The 16,424-nt window shown below is 36.2% G+C and overlaps 1 protein-coding gene across 1 annotated transcript in view; it reads right to left on the bottom strand.

Moving 5' to 3' along the window:
• Window positions 1–13,641: 13,641 nt before the first annotated feature.
• LOC130854183 (tyrosine-protein kinase JAK1-like) overlaps window positions 13,642–16,424 on the bottom strand; it is a 68,841-nt gene continuing 66,058 nt past the window's right edge. The window contains 1 exon segment of the mRNA XM_057736944.1: window positions 13,642–14,790. Within this exon segment, the coding sequence (XP_057592927.1) occupies window positions 13,642–14,790 (1,149 nt within the window).

Genomic DNA, 16,424 nt, shown 5'->3' with positions numbered 1-16,424 from the left:
CCATAGAGTTTATAATCTACTAAAGGACAGACTGGTATACATCTAATCATAAAGTAATAAAGATTTTTAAAGCGTGGTTGTTAATTGCTGCCTAGGGCTATGGTTATAGCTTTTAATGAGAAAAAAATCACAAATTAAAATCTAAAACAATAAAAAATAAGATACCTAGAAATAAATCTAATAAGAAATACACAAGCCTTTGTAGAGAAAATAGCAAAATATTAAAGTTACCAATGATTTCCTAACTAAATTATTGAATTAAATCAATGCAAATTATATTAAAATCCAAATCGGGCATTTCATGGAATTTGATTAGCTTATCTATTTTGCTATCTATTTATCTATCTGGCTAGCTATGCAGTACCACAGACCAAGAACAATAAGACAATTTTCAAGAGTAAGAGTGGAGGGAGAAAACTTACCCTAATATATATCAAAATTTACAACATAACTGTAGTTAAAATAAAATTGTGTTAGCACAGAGATAGACAAATTGACCAGTAACCAGACTAGCAATCACAGAAAGACTCACAAATATATTAAAACTTGATGATATTATTTAATAAATAATATTACATTACTTATTATTTAGAGGCATTATTTAATAAATAATATTGAAATAATTACTCATATGGATCAGTACTTTAAATGTTTCAAAATTCCAGATATTAAACACCTAAATGTAAAAATCAAACTTTAAAAACATTTTCAAAAGAAAATATAAGAACACATTTAATAGCCAGAATATTGAGAATGTATTAAAAAGACAGAACAAGTACGAACTGTAAGAGCTGAGTGATGCATTAAAGATGATTATGTAAAGCTGAAAATTGTATATAATAAATAAAAGACCTTGGGCTCCCCTGGTAGCACAGTGGTTAAGAATCCGCCTGCCAATTGCAGGGGACATGGGTTCAATCCCTGATTCAGGAAGATCCCACATGCCGCAGAGCAACTAAACCCATGTCCACAGCTACTGAGCCTGCACTCTAGAGGCTGCGAGCCACACCTATTGAGCCCACGTGCCACATCTACTGAAGTCTGCGCATCTAGAACCCATGCTCCGCAACAGGAGAGGCCACCGCAATGAGAAGCCTGCGCACCGCAATGAAGAGTGGCCCCTGCTCTCTGCAACTAGATAAAGCCTGTGTGTAGTAATGAAGACCCAATGCTGCCAATAAATAAATAAATAAGTAATAAATAAAAGATCTCAAACCATGTTAAAAGAGATATTAACAATGCACTAAAATGACAATGTTTGGTGTTCAGAATATACAAATCTCTCTCCCTCCTATCCCATGAATCAACAATAAATAAATACAATGAATAGACAAAGATCTGAAGAGACAATCCACAGAAAAGGACAAATAGCCAATGAAAAATTAACATGTGCTCAATTTCACTAGAAGTTTGAAAAATAAAAATATAAGCAATATGATTAATACATCATAATCATAAGTCTTTTATTTTTTTTTTAAGTTTAAATATGTCAAGCACTGGCAAAAATACAGAGGAACTGGAATTCTCATACCCTATTGAGGGGAGTGTAATATGGTCTAAATATTATTAAAAAATATTATGGCAATACTGTGTACAGTAGATGTGTAACTTCCTCCTATCAAGTAATTCCTCTCTTAAATACATACTACTGAAAAATTCTAAGGAATATTCAGGGAGACACAGCAATTAATAATTTTTATATCATTGTTTGGTATAGTGAAAAATTAGAAACAACCCAAATATCCATCACAGGAGAATGAATAAATACATTGTGGTAAAGCCATATAATGGTTTACCATAAACACCAATGCAAAAAACCCAGAGCTACATCTATATCTACACCTATGTCATTACCTATTGGCCTAGATAAATCTCAAAAAAGTTATGTTAAATAAAGTTGAAGATTCAAAAGATATTGTGATACTATTTATATAAAACATAACAACATACAGAATATACTACTATACTATATATTTTGTACAGTACACAATTAAGATGGATACATATAGCTTTGTTTGTAGTTGCATATAATTATTAATGTGATAAAAAGTATTTTTGAGGATGAAAAACAAATCCAAAATAGTGATTACCATTTTTTCTTTTTCTTTAAGAACTTTTATTGAGATACAATTGACATACAGTAAACTGCATATATTTAAAGTGTACAATTTGATATTTTTTTCTTATTAGTAATGTATATATGGCAATCCCAATCTCCCAATTCATCCCATGCACCCCACCCCCCCACTTTCCCCACTTGGTGCCCATATGTTTGTTCTCAACATCTTTGTCTCTATTTCTGCCTTGCATACCTGTTGATTTATACCAGTTTTCTATATTCCACATATATGTGTTAATATATGGTATTTGTTTTTCTCTTTCTGATTCACTTCACTCTGTATGACAGACTCCAAGTCCATCCATGTGTCTACAAACGTCCCAATTTTGTTCCTTTTTACAGCCAGCTCATTGAATTTTTACCCAGGGGTCACTTCTGTGTAACAGTTATCTAATACCTATAGATTAGTTTTTGCCTTTGCTGGTATTTAACTTCATATAAATAGAATCATTGCAGTATATATTCTCTAGTGTCTGGCGTCTTTTGTTCCACGTAAGAAGATTCATTCAGGCTGTTGTGTTAGGTGTAGTATGTTCATTCTTATTGCCATGTAGTGTCACTGTGAGAATATACTTCAAATATTTAGCCATTTTATTGTTGATGGACATTTGGTGTTATTTTCAGTTTTTGGCTACTGTGAATTGTGCTATTATGAATAATCTCGTGTCTTTTCTTGTGCATATGTATATATTTCTGTTAGGTATATACCTAGGAGTGGAATTGCTGGGTCATAGGCTATGAAAAATATTTAGTTTTAGTAGATTCTGTGAATTTTTTCCATTTTATACTTTCTACAGCACCATAAGAGAGTTCCAGTTGCTGTACACTCTTGTAACACTTACTTGCTGTTGTCTTTTTTCACTTCAGCCATACTAGTGGGTGAATGGTATTATCTGACTAAAATAATGATTATCTTTAAAGTAAAAAGGAAAATGATATTGGGAGAACATACAAAGGCAGAACCAACTGTAGCTGTGAAGGGAGAGCAAGAATAAGAACGAAAGTGCAATTTATAATTAAAATAGCAAAATAAAAGATTTGTTATAATTAGGTAGTAGATATGGGTGTCCATAATATTCTACATACTTTTCCTTGTATTTTTGAAATAACTCACTAAAGTTATTTAATTTGATGACTCAAATTATTTAAAATGTCTAAGCTAAAATGTTGGAGCTTGAACTACTTAGTGGAAAGTCCCTGAAGGGTTTTAAATCATAGACAAATAAAGACCTCACTTTCCTCAGGTTAGCAGCAAAAAGGCCTCATTTGCTGTAAATAAATATGATCAATCCTGACCTATTTTTCAGATTCACATATATGGCTGTCTTCTTTACATCCCCACTTAAATGTTCTACTCTAAATGTACCAAATAGGATTCCTGAACTTCCATCTAAAGTGTGCTGCTCCTGTCATCTTTGCATTCTCAGATAATGGCAGCTCCATCCTTTGAGTTGCTTTAAAAACTCTGGAATCATGCATGACAGTTTTGTTCATTTGCCCTGTCTCCAAATCCTACTGTCTCTACAACAAAATGCATCCAGGTTCTTAATATTTCTTGTCACTTCTATTACTAGTATGTTCATCCAAGGCATCATCTTTCTTGCCTTGCTTATTGAAATAACCTCTAAAGCGGTCCCTCTATTTCTATTCTTGATACCAACCTACAATGATGCTTATGAGACAAGTAAGATAATTTCAATATTTTGCTCGAAAATTCCCAATACGCATTGAAGTGAATACTACAGGGTATCATTCAGGAGATCCGTCTTCGGGAAAAGGACTCTAACTTCCCCAGCTGCTGGGAGTATGGGCTGCTAATATTATACAGGTGAGTTTCTTTGCAGCAATTACCCTTGGCCAAAGGAAGTAGCCCAAGGTTGGACTCCCTTCCCAGAGGCAGTGTTCATCCAATGCCCAGTTAATGCAGGAGTGCATTGCCTCTGTTTGAAACAACTCTAAAGGATCAACTTAGCTCTAGACCTTCTCATATGATTTTCTGAATTTCTTTCACAATTCCATCTTGGTTCAACTTTACTCTTTTCTAAATTCCATTTCCCTTATGACCTTACAGGTTTTGTTACTGAGATCCCTCCCCAATCAACCTCCTGCAAATCTCTGCCTACAGTTCCCTACACAATTTGCTTTCTTTCTACCCACTTACATCTTTTTCTTTCCCCTCACTCCCTCTGCTCTAGTCCACTGGGCTCCTGCCCATTTGTGGGAGAGACCAGAAACACCCCCACCTCAGAACATTCACTTCTACCCTGACCTGGAGTACTTCAGAGATACAATACTCCTTCCTCACATTCCTCAGCTTTCCATGTTCAAAGTCTACCCTTTTCTAAATACATAATTTAAAATTGTGACCCTCCTTCCACTGCCCCACTCCCACATTCTGTGCCCTCCAGTTTGCTTGATTTTTTTCCTACATTGCATCATCACCATCTTATATCAATACACCATATTTAATGACTATATCCTCCAACTAGAACATGAACTGCAACAGGGCAGGGGGTTTTGTCAGTACTATGCTCCCTAGGGCCTAGAACATGACCTGACACAATGAAAGTACATTCAAGACCAAATTAGAGAAGATAGTTTGCATTTCAAAGAAACTTCCAGAAGATTCTATTTCCTAACCCCAATGTTTCTATCCCTCCTCAAATAAGTGGCTCTCTGAAGTAACATTCTTACCCCTAGCTGAACCACTAATACTCCTGAAAAGGTAAGAATTGACACCCACCTGGGCAAATGGAGGTAAATTTTCAGTAATCATAGACCCCTAAATGGTATTTCCCATTAGTTAAGCTGAATTTTTATAATAAACAAGACTCTTACACTTAGCTCCCCAGATAGATGGGGGATGGGGGGAGCACTAGGGGAAAGGTTGATTTTGAAAGAGATTCCAGATTACAGCCTTGGGGATAGAAGTATCAAGGTTGTAAAATGTAAATAAAGCAAAGATCCAAGCTTTACACAGAATCTCCTTACTAATGTATTGCTTATGGATCATAAGGTCATCCAAACTCATATTGCTTGCTCAGCACTGATTTATATATTTCTTACAAAAAAAAAGTACCACCCAGTCTCTTTAATGACATAATATTAATATTCTGCATTTTGAATACATTTAATGCATGTCTAAACTGATTTCATAGCGATTATCTCATAAGATAATGAGATACACAGTCACTGGTGAAATCAATACAACCAAGCTTACTTCCATATGGCGTGAAAGGAGAGTCAAACACAAAAGCTTTGTTAAATGCTACGATCACACTAAACTCATCAAGGACTTTGCATCTTTCTACTAAATATACCGCTCTTAACTGTATCCTGTAAGAAACTGCTGTGCTGTGAAAAGGGGGTTAAGAAATTTCCATGGTAATTATGAGTCTGAGATCAAAAGGTGTTTTCAAGTTGGTGTTAAAAAAGATGTTTTAAGAAAAGGCAAACTGTAAAAACATTAAAATACCACCTAGGAAAAAACATGAGCTCCTGGTAGGAAGAAAAAAAAGCCTTGCTTGAAAGGACATAATGCAGTATAAGTAAAATTGTAGTTTATTGTACATTGAAAAAGCATTTTCCCTTTGTTTCCCTTCTTAAATTACAAGCAACATCAATCACCCAGGAGAAAAGAAGCAGAGCAGTATATTTTAAATACCATAAATTTAATAAAATCCTTAATTGGTATAATTCAGAGTACCCTCTCCTTAGATTTCTTAAAATTTTGTTTTATGATAATTGAAATTTAACCAATATGTGGTTCTGATCACTTATCTCTATGAACAAGTTATTAAGAGTGTGCATACACGATGCCACAACTATTGGTTAATTAAGTACAGGGGGAAAAAAAGGCAAACTCAGAGTTAGTGCTCTAGAGAAGACATAACAGTGGATTGACTCAATTTCATTTTCAATGATTGTGTGTGTAGCATTTAAGTCATTTCTCAATTATGTTCACTCATCTGCTTAACATAGGGAAAGCTACGATTTCTTTGCCACAAATGCACTTCACCAAGTGAGTTTAAGTTTGCAAAATACTCTACAGAGTGAGCCAAATCAAAAGTAAAAAATACCCAGTACTACCTCACCAAATAGTATGTGATTATTATATATTATAATATATAACAATATAATATATATATTATATATATTATTATAATAGTATGTTTATTATTATTAAATAGTATTATTATTAGTATCATTAGGATCGTATGCATGTACAAACTCTTGCTACGTTTTTTAATAAGTGAATTAATTGATTTAAAAACTTAAACAACACTGCTTATAGTCTACCCTGGATATACAGAGACATTCTGTATAAAGATAAACACCATAAAGAGAGAAATCTATGTTGGACAAGGAAAGGCAATATTTTATCTGTGTTATTTTGGCTTTTAAACATGGATGATCACATTCTTGGCCAATTAGAAAATTAGTATGCAAACAGGTCCCTAATTTCTATCTCAAGTCTAGACTAGCATTCCTCAAACCATCTATAGTAAAGTTGTTCCTTTGTTTTCCTTTTCAAATCCACTGCAGATGGTTATTTTTATAAAATAAAGATGGATTTCTAGCAAAATGAAATAAAAAAATAAAAGCATATATAACAAAAGCCCTATTTATAATCAGATTCAATTGGCATACAATTACTTTGCTATAAGATTATGTAAATGCTTTTTTCTCAATGTCAGTACTTATTTCATCACGGGCTAGTAACAGTTTGCAGACTGATGACCATTTGAGGAACACCTATCAAGCCGTACGAATATTATAATGCTCACAGGTCATGAGGAGGATGTTAATGACAGTGGTGAAGGGTTACGGAATGCTCACTATATGTGAGGTATTGTGCTAAACTATTTTTACATGTCATCTTGTTTAATCCCCACAACATTCCTCTTAAGTCTTTATAAGTTTTAGCCCCCTTAAACAGCTGAAGAAACTAAGACCCAGTCTTGGCAAGAATCTAAGTTAGTTGAGTGAGAATCCCCCTACCTTTGATACCTGATACCCTTAGTATATGATCAAGTTCTTCATCCTCAACATTTGGTGTTTAAGTCCTTGGCCTGCCTTTAGAAAAATCCTATTGGGTCCGTTTAGCAAGAAGCCCCCTGCCTTTGATGTCTCCTCTTAGGACTGATCTCTCACCCTGTTCCTTGGCTATGAATCACTACCCATCTTTGCTATAGTCAAAGTTGAGTCTGGTTTCTCTTCTGTACTGCAATACCACTATTTCAATAGTCTTGAAGACTTCCTTACCATTTTGACAAGTGTGCATGGTAACAGTGCTGTGATTCAGACAGGATCAGATTCATCAGTGGACCCCTGGACCTCCCACCCAGAACTCCAAGTGTGCATCTTTGAACTCTGTGTCTTTGCTCATGACTGATTAATCAGGGATCCACTGCTAAGTTCAGCTCCTTAGCCAGTGCTCTGGATGACCGCCTATTGAAGCACAGTAAAGTCAAATTTTGATTCTTAAGATTCTGGGTATACTCTGGAGGCTGGGTTAGAGTGGGTCCCGGGCTTCCTTGCATGCAAGGTACAGTTAATTAAGAACATGGGAGCTTCTCAGTAGACTGGAACCACACCCTTCACAAACCCCTGAGAATGCTATGTTCTGCCACTAAGGCACTAACTGTCCACTTCCTTTCTTGTTGGTATTTTACTAAGGATAATTTGAAACTTGAATGTGTTTCCCAAACTGGCTCCCCTAAGACCTCTCCTTGTTTATTGCTTCTGTTCCTCCTTCCTCTTTTTATCACCTTTGACCATCCCTTCAGCCACCTTCAGTCCTTTGATATGTCACCCTTCAAACTCCTACCTCCTACATGCTTCTATTCACCCTGCCAGACCTTTCGCTTCCCACTCCAGCCCTCAACTCCCTACAGTCACTTGAATTTTAGGTGCCTGTCTGTAGCAGGAGCTCTCTGGGGACTCAGGGATACCTAAAGTGACTACATATCAGGACAAAAGAAAATATGAAATCCCCTCCTCAAATATTGGTGAAAAGCTTTAGCCCTACCATTGAGCAGGTAACCTTAACTTGTTCCACCTGCCAGAAAAATAATTTTGATAAAAATAGGACTTGGGGCAAAGGTGGGAGCCAACCATTGTTTTTTATTTTATTTACATTATTTTACCAGTAAGTTTTATATTACTGTGTTTACCTGACTCATGACTAAAATTTTACAATAAAAGCTATTACATTTCTATTTGTATCTGTATGTATTGCAATATGTTTGTGTATGTTTATATGTTGTATATATGTGACATTTGTCTACCTTTGGATGGTAATACTATATTAATTTATAAAATCTTGTAAAGGAGTTATATTCTGATTGACTTTGAGATAAATAAGCATTAATGTAAATTAAATATTCCTAAAACCCCAAGAAATACAGAAGAAATACAGAAACTAACCAAAATGCTTTTCAAATTTACACAATTTGAATAAATCTTTGGCAAATAATACTAGTTTAATATTGTTGGATTAATAAAACTATGACAGGTGCTCAGAATACATGCTTCTGATGGAATTGCTTAATAACTTTGAGACCACGTCATTGACTAAGAATTTTTGGAACTCTAGTAGAGAAGCTGATGGGTTCATGAAATTGCTAAATTTTCTGCTTGATACTGAGCTAAACAAACTGATAAAAATGGCTATGATTTCTCTATGGCTTTTGTTTGGAACAGTGCTGGTTCTTTATTGTTCTATTTTCTTTATGTAAGTAACCCCTTTTTCATTTCTCTTTACCTATAGCTCACAAAAACAACTAGATTATATTTTTGTAGAAAGAAATAAAATTTCTTTTCTCCCTGCCTGATCCCTCAGAATCCAGAAATTCTTATTGAGTGTTTTCATTTTCATGGCAATATAGCGATTTGCATAAGTTCAGTAAGAGTATGTGTTCCTTGTAACAGAACATAATTGGAAAAATTGGTTATATAACCAAGGCTTTGACTGGAATGTCATATTTGAGAATGAGGATACACAGAATCAAACATGACCAGCCTGTTTTAAGGAATTAAGGCTGACTTTGTGGAGCCAGTGCTTATAAACCCTCTTAGGAAAACTGGCTTACAGCCTGGTTTATAGGGTTCGTAGCTTTACAAGTAAGCAAAGGAAAACACTTCCTGATTAGACCCAGGAACCTTAGGATATTTTAAAAGAGAAATTCACCAAAATCCATAGCTACTGCAGGTGAAATCTGCAGGTGAGTTTTTGGCTTTGTTTCCTAGACTCCAGAGGCTTTTAAGTTTAATCTGAGATTTTTTTATGAAGAGTTCCAACAAAGCAAACTTATTTTATGTGGTCAGTTATTTACCATTCTTACTGCACTTACGTTTCAATGTACGCCTAATGAGGTCTGTGTGATCAGACCACATCAAATGAGACCAGACTTATCTTGTAAATAAAAATCATCTTTGATTATCTTTGGTCAAAAAGGGGGTATCTGTAGAGATGTATTTCATGTTTCAATAGAAACCTACAGCACATTTTTGCAGGTTATTAGTTTTTACCCCTGATAATTATCTTTGAGCTATTTTTCACCTCTTGGTAAACTACATTTTTCTTTTTATTTGTTACCTACCTGTAAATTGGGCTGGTCCCAGCATCTTGCACATTTTGTCAGTCATTACCAAATTCTCAATTCTCCTAGTTTCCTGTAATACCTGGTTACAACTCTTCACATTAACATTCCCAACCTTTCTCCCACTTTCCTGACTTGGCATCACTTAGAACTAAAACATAAATTGCCATAACCTTGCTGGGACTCTCACATGTAGCTGATATTCCTCCCAATAACTAAATAAGCCTTGCAAGCTAAAGCTGGACAACTAAATAGAAATTTGAAAGAACTCATCATCACAATGATCAAGTATGGGCAAACTTCCTGCCTGCTGCTGTACTATACAGACCACTAAAGAAATCCACCGGGGAAAGAAAAAAAAAGAGAAATCCACTGGAACAGCTGCATCTTCCATGCTCTGCTCCAGGAAAGAAAACATGACTGCAACACCGATGTCTATGCCATCACCAAAGACATTCAAATTTCAAACCAGGAAATCAGTCTTATTGCTGCTTCTGTCCTCATTGCACAATCTAAAGATGCTCCTAACCCAACATCTTGAAATCTTCTCAATTGGCTGCCCTACAGACTCAGAAACTGGGTTTACAATCTGTTCTAATTATTAATTGCTGTTTTTATTTTGTTTTCATATAAATCCTCATTAAATGCCTATTGGTTCACCCATTCAACAAATATCCTCCACTATCAAGTCTCAATAGATGTTTCAGCTGGTGCTTAGTAAACAAAAAACACCTGAACATGATAGACATCTGTTGTGCAGAGGAAAGAAAACTCTCTCATCTTTTATTGAACAAAAGGAGGTACTCACAAGGACACTCTCCTTGACCAAACTTTACTTGGGCTCCTCTGAGCACTCTTCTCCACTAGGCCTTAACCTTGGCCTGCCTAGCTAAGTCTTAGCAAGAATCCTCCTAAGGCTGTTTAACAAAAACCCACTCCAGGACTTCCCTGGTGTTGCAGTAGTTGGGAGTATGCCTGCCAATGCAGGGGATACGGGTTCAATCCCTGGTCTGGGAGGATCCCACATGCCACACAGTGGCTGGGACCATGAACCACAACTACTGAGCCTGCATGCCACAACTACTGAAGCCTGCATGCTTAGATCCCATGCTCTGCAACAAGAGAAACCACTGCAATGAAGAGTAGCCCTCGCTCCTCACAACTAGAGAAGGCCCACACACAGCAACAAAGACCTAACACAGACAAAATTAAGTAATTAACATAAATTTATTTAAAAGGAAAAACCCACTCCATCCTTAATATCAGATTAAGCTCCTCATTCCCTCGCTTTGATGTCTAAGTTCTTGGCCTACTTTTAGTAAGAATCCTGTTAGGTCAATTTACCAAGAAGCCCCTAACTTTGTCTCCTCTTAGTAGTTTCCTATCCATGGACCCTCTTGCACTGCTCCTCATCTATAAATCCCCAACTGTCTTTGCTGTGTTTGGAGTGGGTATGCTCTCTCTCCCCTATTGCTATAGTTTTGAAGAAAGTCTGCCTTCCTGTTTGAAGAATTATCAGCATAATTTTTTTCTTTCATAAAGGCAAGCCCTCCTTAGCCACAGAATTCAACAAACAGCCTTGCTAGAAAGATTAAGAAAGGTAGAGTGTGTATTTTAGGTAAACCACAGAAGAGACCAGTTGAATGGCCTACATATTGTTTCTCACTTGCAATCAGGGGCTATTTTTCTAATTTTGTTATATGTGATACATGATAGTGGTTTATGGGCATGAGCATTGGAGACAAACTGTCTTTGTTCGAATTCTGGCCACTTACTAGCCCCCAGGACTCTGAGAAATTATAGAGTGCCACTATTCTTCATTCATCCATAAAATGGGAGTGCAATACTCACCTCATAAGATTGTTGCATGTATTAGATGTTAACATGTGCAAAGCATGTACAAAATTGCTTGTCACAGAGTAAATGTTTAAGTGTTATTTTTATTCTTGTCTTACTCCTATTTCAGTAAAGGTTTTAATATTGGATAGGAAATTTTACAGTCTTGAAAAGTATTTTTATTGCTGTGTAAAATCTTGCTTAATCCCCCATGGATTGGGTTAACAATTGGGTTAACCCAATTGGATTGGGATAAGATTGGATAGGTTTTTTTGGGACAGGTGTCCAGCATCCTAGGCTTGGTATTGTGCAAGAAAGGAGTTTTTTAGATTCTCCTGATAACATGAAGTCCTCTAAGGCAGCTCAAAATATCTTCTATCATCATCCGTGAATATCCATGAGTTCTCAGGTGCTCTAACTATCATCAACGATGTTTTATCCTTCTGCTGGATCATGTTTTAGAGCTTGGCTAAGGAAACTTTATTTTAAAACAATTCTTGAGTTTTACTTTGTATAAACACAGACATTTTCCCTTTTGCAGTGAATATTACCATAAAGAAAACCAAGTTTCAGAAGAGAAAGCTTGGTTCAAATCATTACATTAAAATGATGGTCCTTTAAGCATTTCATAGTACATTTTAGCTTTTGGTAACACTGCTTAATTTTCTAACTAGAGGTGTAATTTGCAAACTTCAAAATCCCTGTCAATTACAGGTGAGAGGAAAATATGCCCACATAATTACCACTGACCATGAAATAATTTGATTCACACAAATAGGCATCTCTTATGTATTTTTCTTCTTTGTCATTACAGAGTCACATGCATAATAAAGTTGTAAAGGCCAAGAAGAAAATTGCCTCTACCCACAAACTCCCCAGGATATTATTTGAGATACTAACTACCCTGTTGGGGGAAAAGAGGAAGTCAGGATGTTTGTCAAGCTTAACAAAATGAATACATGACATATTCTATCATTTTGGTGGCTGAAGACATCTCATGATGTCCATATGTAAAGAGAAGTATTTCAAGTACACTTGGTGCCTTTTGTGAGCTGGAAATGAAGCCCTATTTTCCACAGAACCTGTTTCCACTTTTCTTAAGAGATTTTTATTAAAGAGAAAAAATTGTCTTCATTTTTTAAAATTCTTTGTGCAACCAGTAACACAAGTTCATATAGGTAGCCTTATGCTTTCTGACTCATATCCTAATATACAGATGAATTTTTCCACCTCTAGTAAAGAACTGATCAGGGCAGACCTTATTTCAGAATTAATTATATCTTTGCTGTTTTCCAGTCTGATACTAATCTCCTGGGTGGCAGAAACCACCTTTCCTTTATCATTGTATCACCCACATTATCAAAGCTTTTTGCTTTGTGCCCAGAGGCATTCAATATATTTTTTTTTTAATTTAGTTGATTATTGTTCATCTCTAAGACCAGAAATGGTGTATTTATTTAGGAGAAAGAGGGCTTTAATCACTTCAAATCTTCAGATAAAATGTAAGTTATTTTGCCATTCTAATCATCATGCATCTGAGACTAGAGCTACACAGAGACAACATAAACATAATTAAACACAAGAAATAATTGTTTTCTCAATCCAAAATGCCAACATTTTTCAAATTATGCCACAAAACTCACCATAGAAACATGCTTTTTTTTCTAAGACCAATTTAAAGGAGGAAGAATACTTTTCAGCCTCATTAATGAAAATGGATAGAATTTGTCCTAAAAAGTCAAGCTGAAATTGTTTTTAAGGTTTGTATGACGGTAATTACCCTGGGGCTGAATGTTTTAACTGTAGCCTATAAAACAAAAAAGGAAAGAAAATAACCCTCCCTTCTTAAATGATTATGCCTTCTGACAGTGGAAGAAGAGGCGTTATTTTTAAAAAATCATTTCCTCTTTGGATTACTAAACAGAATAGCTCATTGGAAGAACTTCTCCTAAAAAGAAATACGGCAATTTTCTGATGGCTTCCTAATTAAATAAAATAATTGAAAATAAATAGTTCAGTGAATTTTTTAATCCACCGAAGGAGAATTGAAATATCTAATCTCTAATGTGTTTTCTGTAATTTTTAAGATTTAAACCACATCAATTTCAGGAACAACGCCATGGGACTGGAATCTGAATCACAGTAAGTAAGCAGCTCGTGCAGAGTCACTCCGAAAGACCAGACATCAGAGGCGATATAAAACTTACACTGAATTAAACATTCTGGAGCATACCAAAACATAGGGCTGTCCCGATCATCCTTGACTGTGTAGTACTCCTTATCAGTTTCAATGGCTTTGGTTAGACCAAAGTCCCCAATTTTCACTTGGTGTTCTCTCTCAACAAGGACATTTCTTGCTGCTAAGTCCCGGTGAACATATTTCCGAGAACCCAAATAGTCCATCCCCTTACAAATCTGAACGGCATATTTTAACTGCTGTTTGAGGTTAATTTTGTTCTCATTCTTCCAAAGATACTCCTTAAGGCTTCCTGACGGCAGAAACTCCATAATGAGCTTAATACCGTTTCCTCCGTCTTCTGTGCAGATGCCTTTATACTTCACAATGTTCTCATGATAAAGAGTTCTTAAGATTTCAATTTCCTTCTTCAGATCAGCTATGTGGTTCCCTCCGCTCTCAGGCTTCAGGGATTTGACAGCCACCTACTCCCCTGTATTGTCCCCCTCAGGGTCATACCTGCACAGCTTGACCTTTCCAATGTGGCCCTCTCCCAAGTCACGGATCCTTTTTAGGAAATGCTTTTCAAAATGTGTGGGATCCACCTCAGTTGCTGGCTTCTTTTCTGATACAATGTCTGGATTCTGTTCCTCCAGCTTATTGATGTCTCTCATGATGGCTGGGAAGAAGGGTCTCTGGTTGGGGTCATAGTTCATGCAGCAGGTCATAAGGTCAGCTAGCTCCTTACAAGACGGGGTCACTGGCCTGCACCGGCTTTCATAGAACCTCTCTTTCTCAATCAGTGTCTTGTCTTTCAAAGGGATCTCGCCGTTGTAGCAGATTTCCCAGAGTGTGGTTCCAAAGCTCCATTTTTCAGCGGCCACACTCAGATTCTTGGAGTCATCCACACACTCAGGAGCAATCCACGGGATCTGTTCTATGCACTCTTGCCTGGACAGCACAGTGATGGGGATGCCAGGGTCACTCTCATGGCCAGATGACAGTAACAAGTCTTGTGAATACATTAAAAGAAGGAAAATGTTTGCCTTGTCCACCTAATTGTCCAGAAGAGGTTTATCAACTTATGAGAAAATGCTAGGAATTCCAACCACTCAATTGGACAACCTTTCAGAACCTTATTGAGGGATTTGAAGCACTTCTAAAATAAGAAGCATAAATTAAATTCTACTGTGTATCAAGTCCTCCTACCCCTAACCAATACCCAAGCCATTTAAAAAAATGTGTTCTTACTGCAAAAAGTTTGTATTCTGTCTAAAAAGATAGATACTGGGGTATGTATCCATGTATAAAGTACACTGTGGTGCTTAATATGTATAAGTACTTCCTCTTTAAATTTGGCACCAGTAACTTAGTGACAAATAATGACAACCAAAATACTAGAAAGCACTTAAGCACCCGTCCTTTTGGAAAGATATACCACTGTTTCGTCTGGTTAATTTTACACCACAATTGAGTACCAGAATGGGATTTTTCAAAACAAGAGGAGCAGACCAAAGTCTCAAGATGATTGCTTTTTCATAGCTGCCAGTTAATGTGAAATGTTTTTCTGGCACATAAATCAAAGATAAAGATTGATGGACTTAGCTGATATTGTAATATGCCCTCCAATTTCAGTATCTGTACAGTGATAGACAAAACATTCTTGAAATATTAGATACCAGTTAGTATACTACTGTTTCTATACAAAGATGAGTGTATTCCTGTCAACAGTAGGAGATAAATTTTAAGTTGTTTCTGCAGTGGCTTAACTCCTATCCCCATGGGTAAGCAGTACCCATTTTTGAGAAAACTGGTCATATCCAGGGGGGCAGCTGTGGAATAGATACTTTGCTGCATGATGTTAATTCTTGAGAACTAAACTTGTACCAGTGCTTCCCTGAACAGTATACCTTTAATCAGAATAGATTCCAACCTGGATGCTATTATACATGCTTTTCAGAAATGTCAATGTATATCCTTTTATAACTCTACCACTTTGGGGAAGGCTGTGCTAGCAATGGTTCTGGACGCTGAATGCATATGTACCATGTACATTGCACTGTTCTTAGAGTGTTTCAGTACTTACCATCCATCTACAAGAGTCGATCACTATTTTGGTCGTCACCCTATGGTGCAAAACTTGAAAGACCCAGCTAGAAGCACTGTGGGAGTTCAGGATCCATGAGACAGTTTTCAGTTTGCTGGGAGGTAGCTGGGTAATCAAAAATGTCAAATCTCTGATTTAATGTGAACCATAAGATCTTTTTGACCAAGAGTCTGAAAAACTTTTTGTTGATGCTGTCTAGCATTTGTTTGATATTACTTTTCACCTTCGAGCCTGAAAAAGAGTTATGTATTGATTCAATGGCAACAATAAACTTGCCATTTAAATTTATCCAGTAACCCTCCATCACCAAGGTCTCTGTCAAACCTGTGGCCACACTTTAAGCACTTTGTTAACTCTTTATACACATAAATATACTACAGACTTTAAAAAAAAAAAAAAAAAACATCAAAATGATTTCCTTTGGTTAAGGCTTTATTCATTTATACATGTACCATAACCATCAACAATAAAGCTTGTCTTTGTGCTACAGTCAGACTGTATGATAGAAACCACAGATTCTTCTGAGCTAGCCAAATAGCCTACCAGTTCCTAATCTCTGCCTTAAAAGACCATTTTCATGAG

Source organism: Hippopotamus amphibius, chromosome 5 (assembly GCF_030028045.1).
Source record: "Hippopotamus amphibius kiboko isolate mHipAmp2 chromosome 5, mHipAmp2.hap2, whole genome shotgun sequence".
Lineage (NCBI taxonomy): Eukaryota > Metazoa > Chordata > Mammalia > Artiodactyla > Hippopotamidae > Hippopotamus > Hippopotamus amphibius.
The sequence above is the reverse complement of the archived record's forward strand: the minus strand, read 5'-3'. Positions and strand labels throughout refer to the sequence as shown.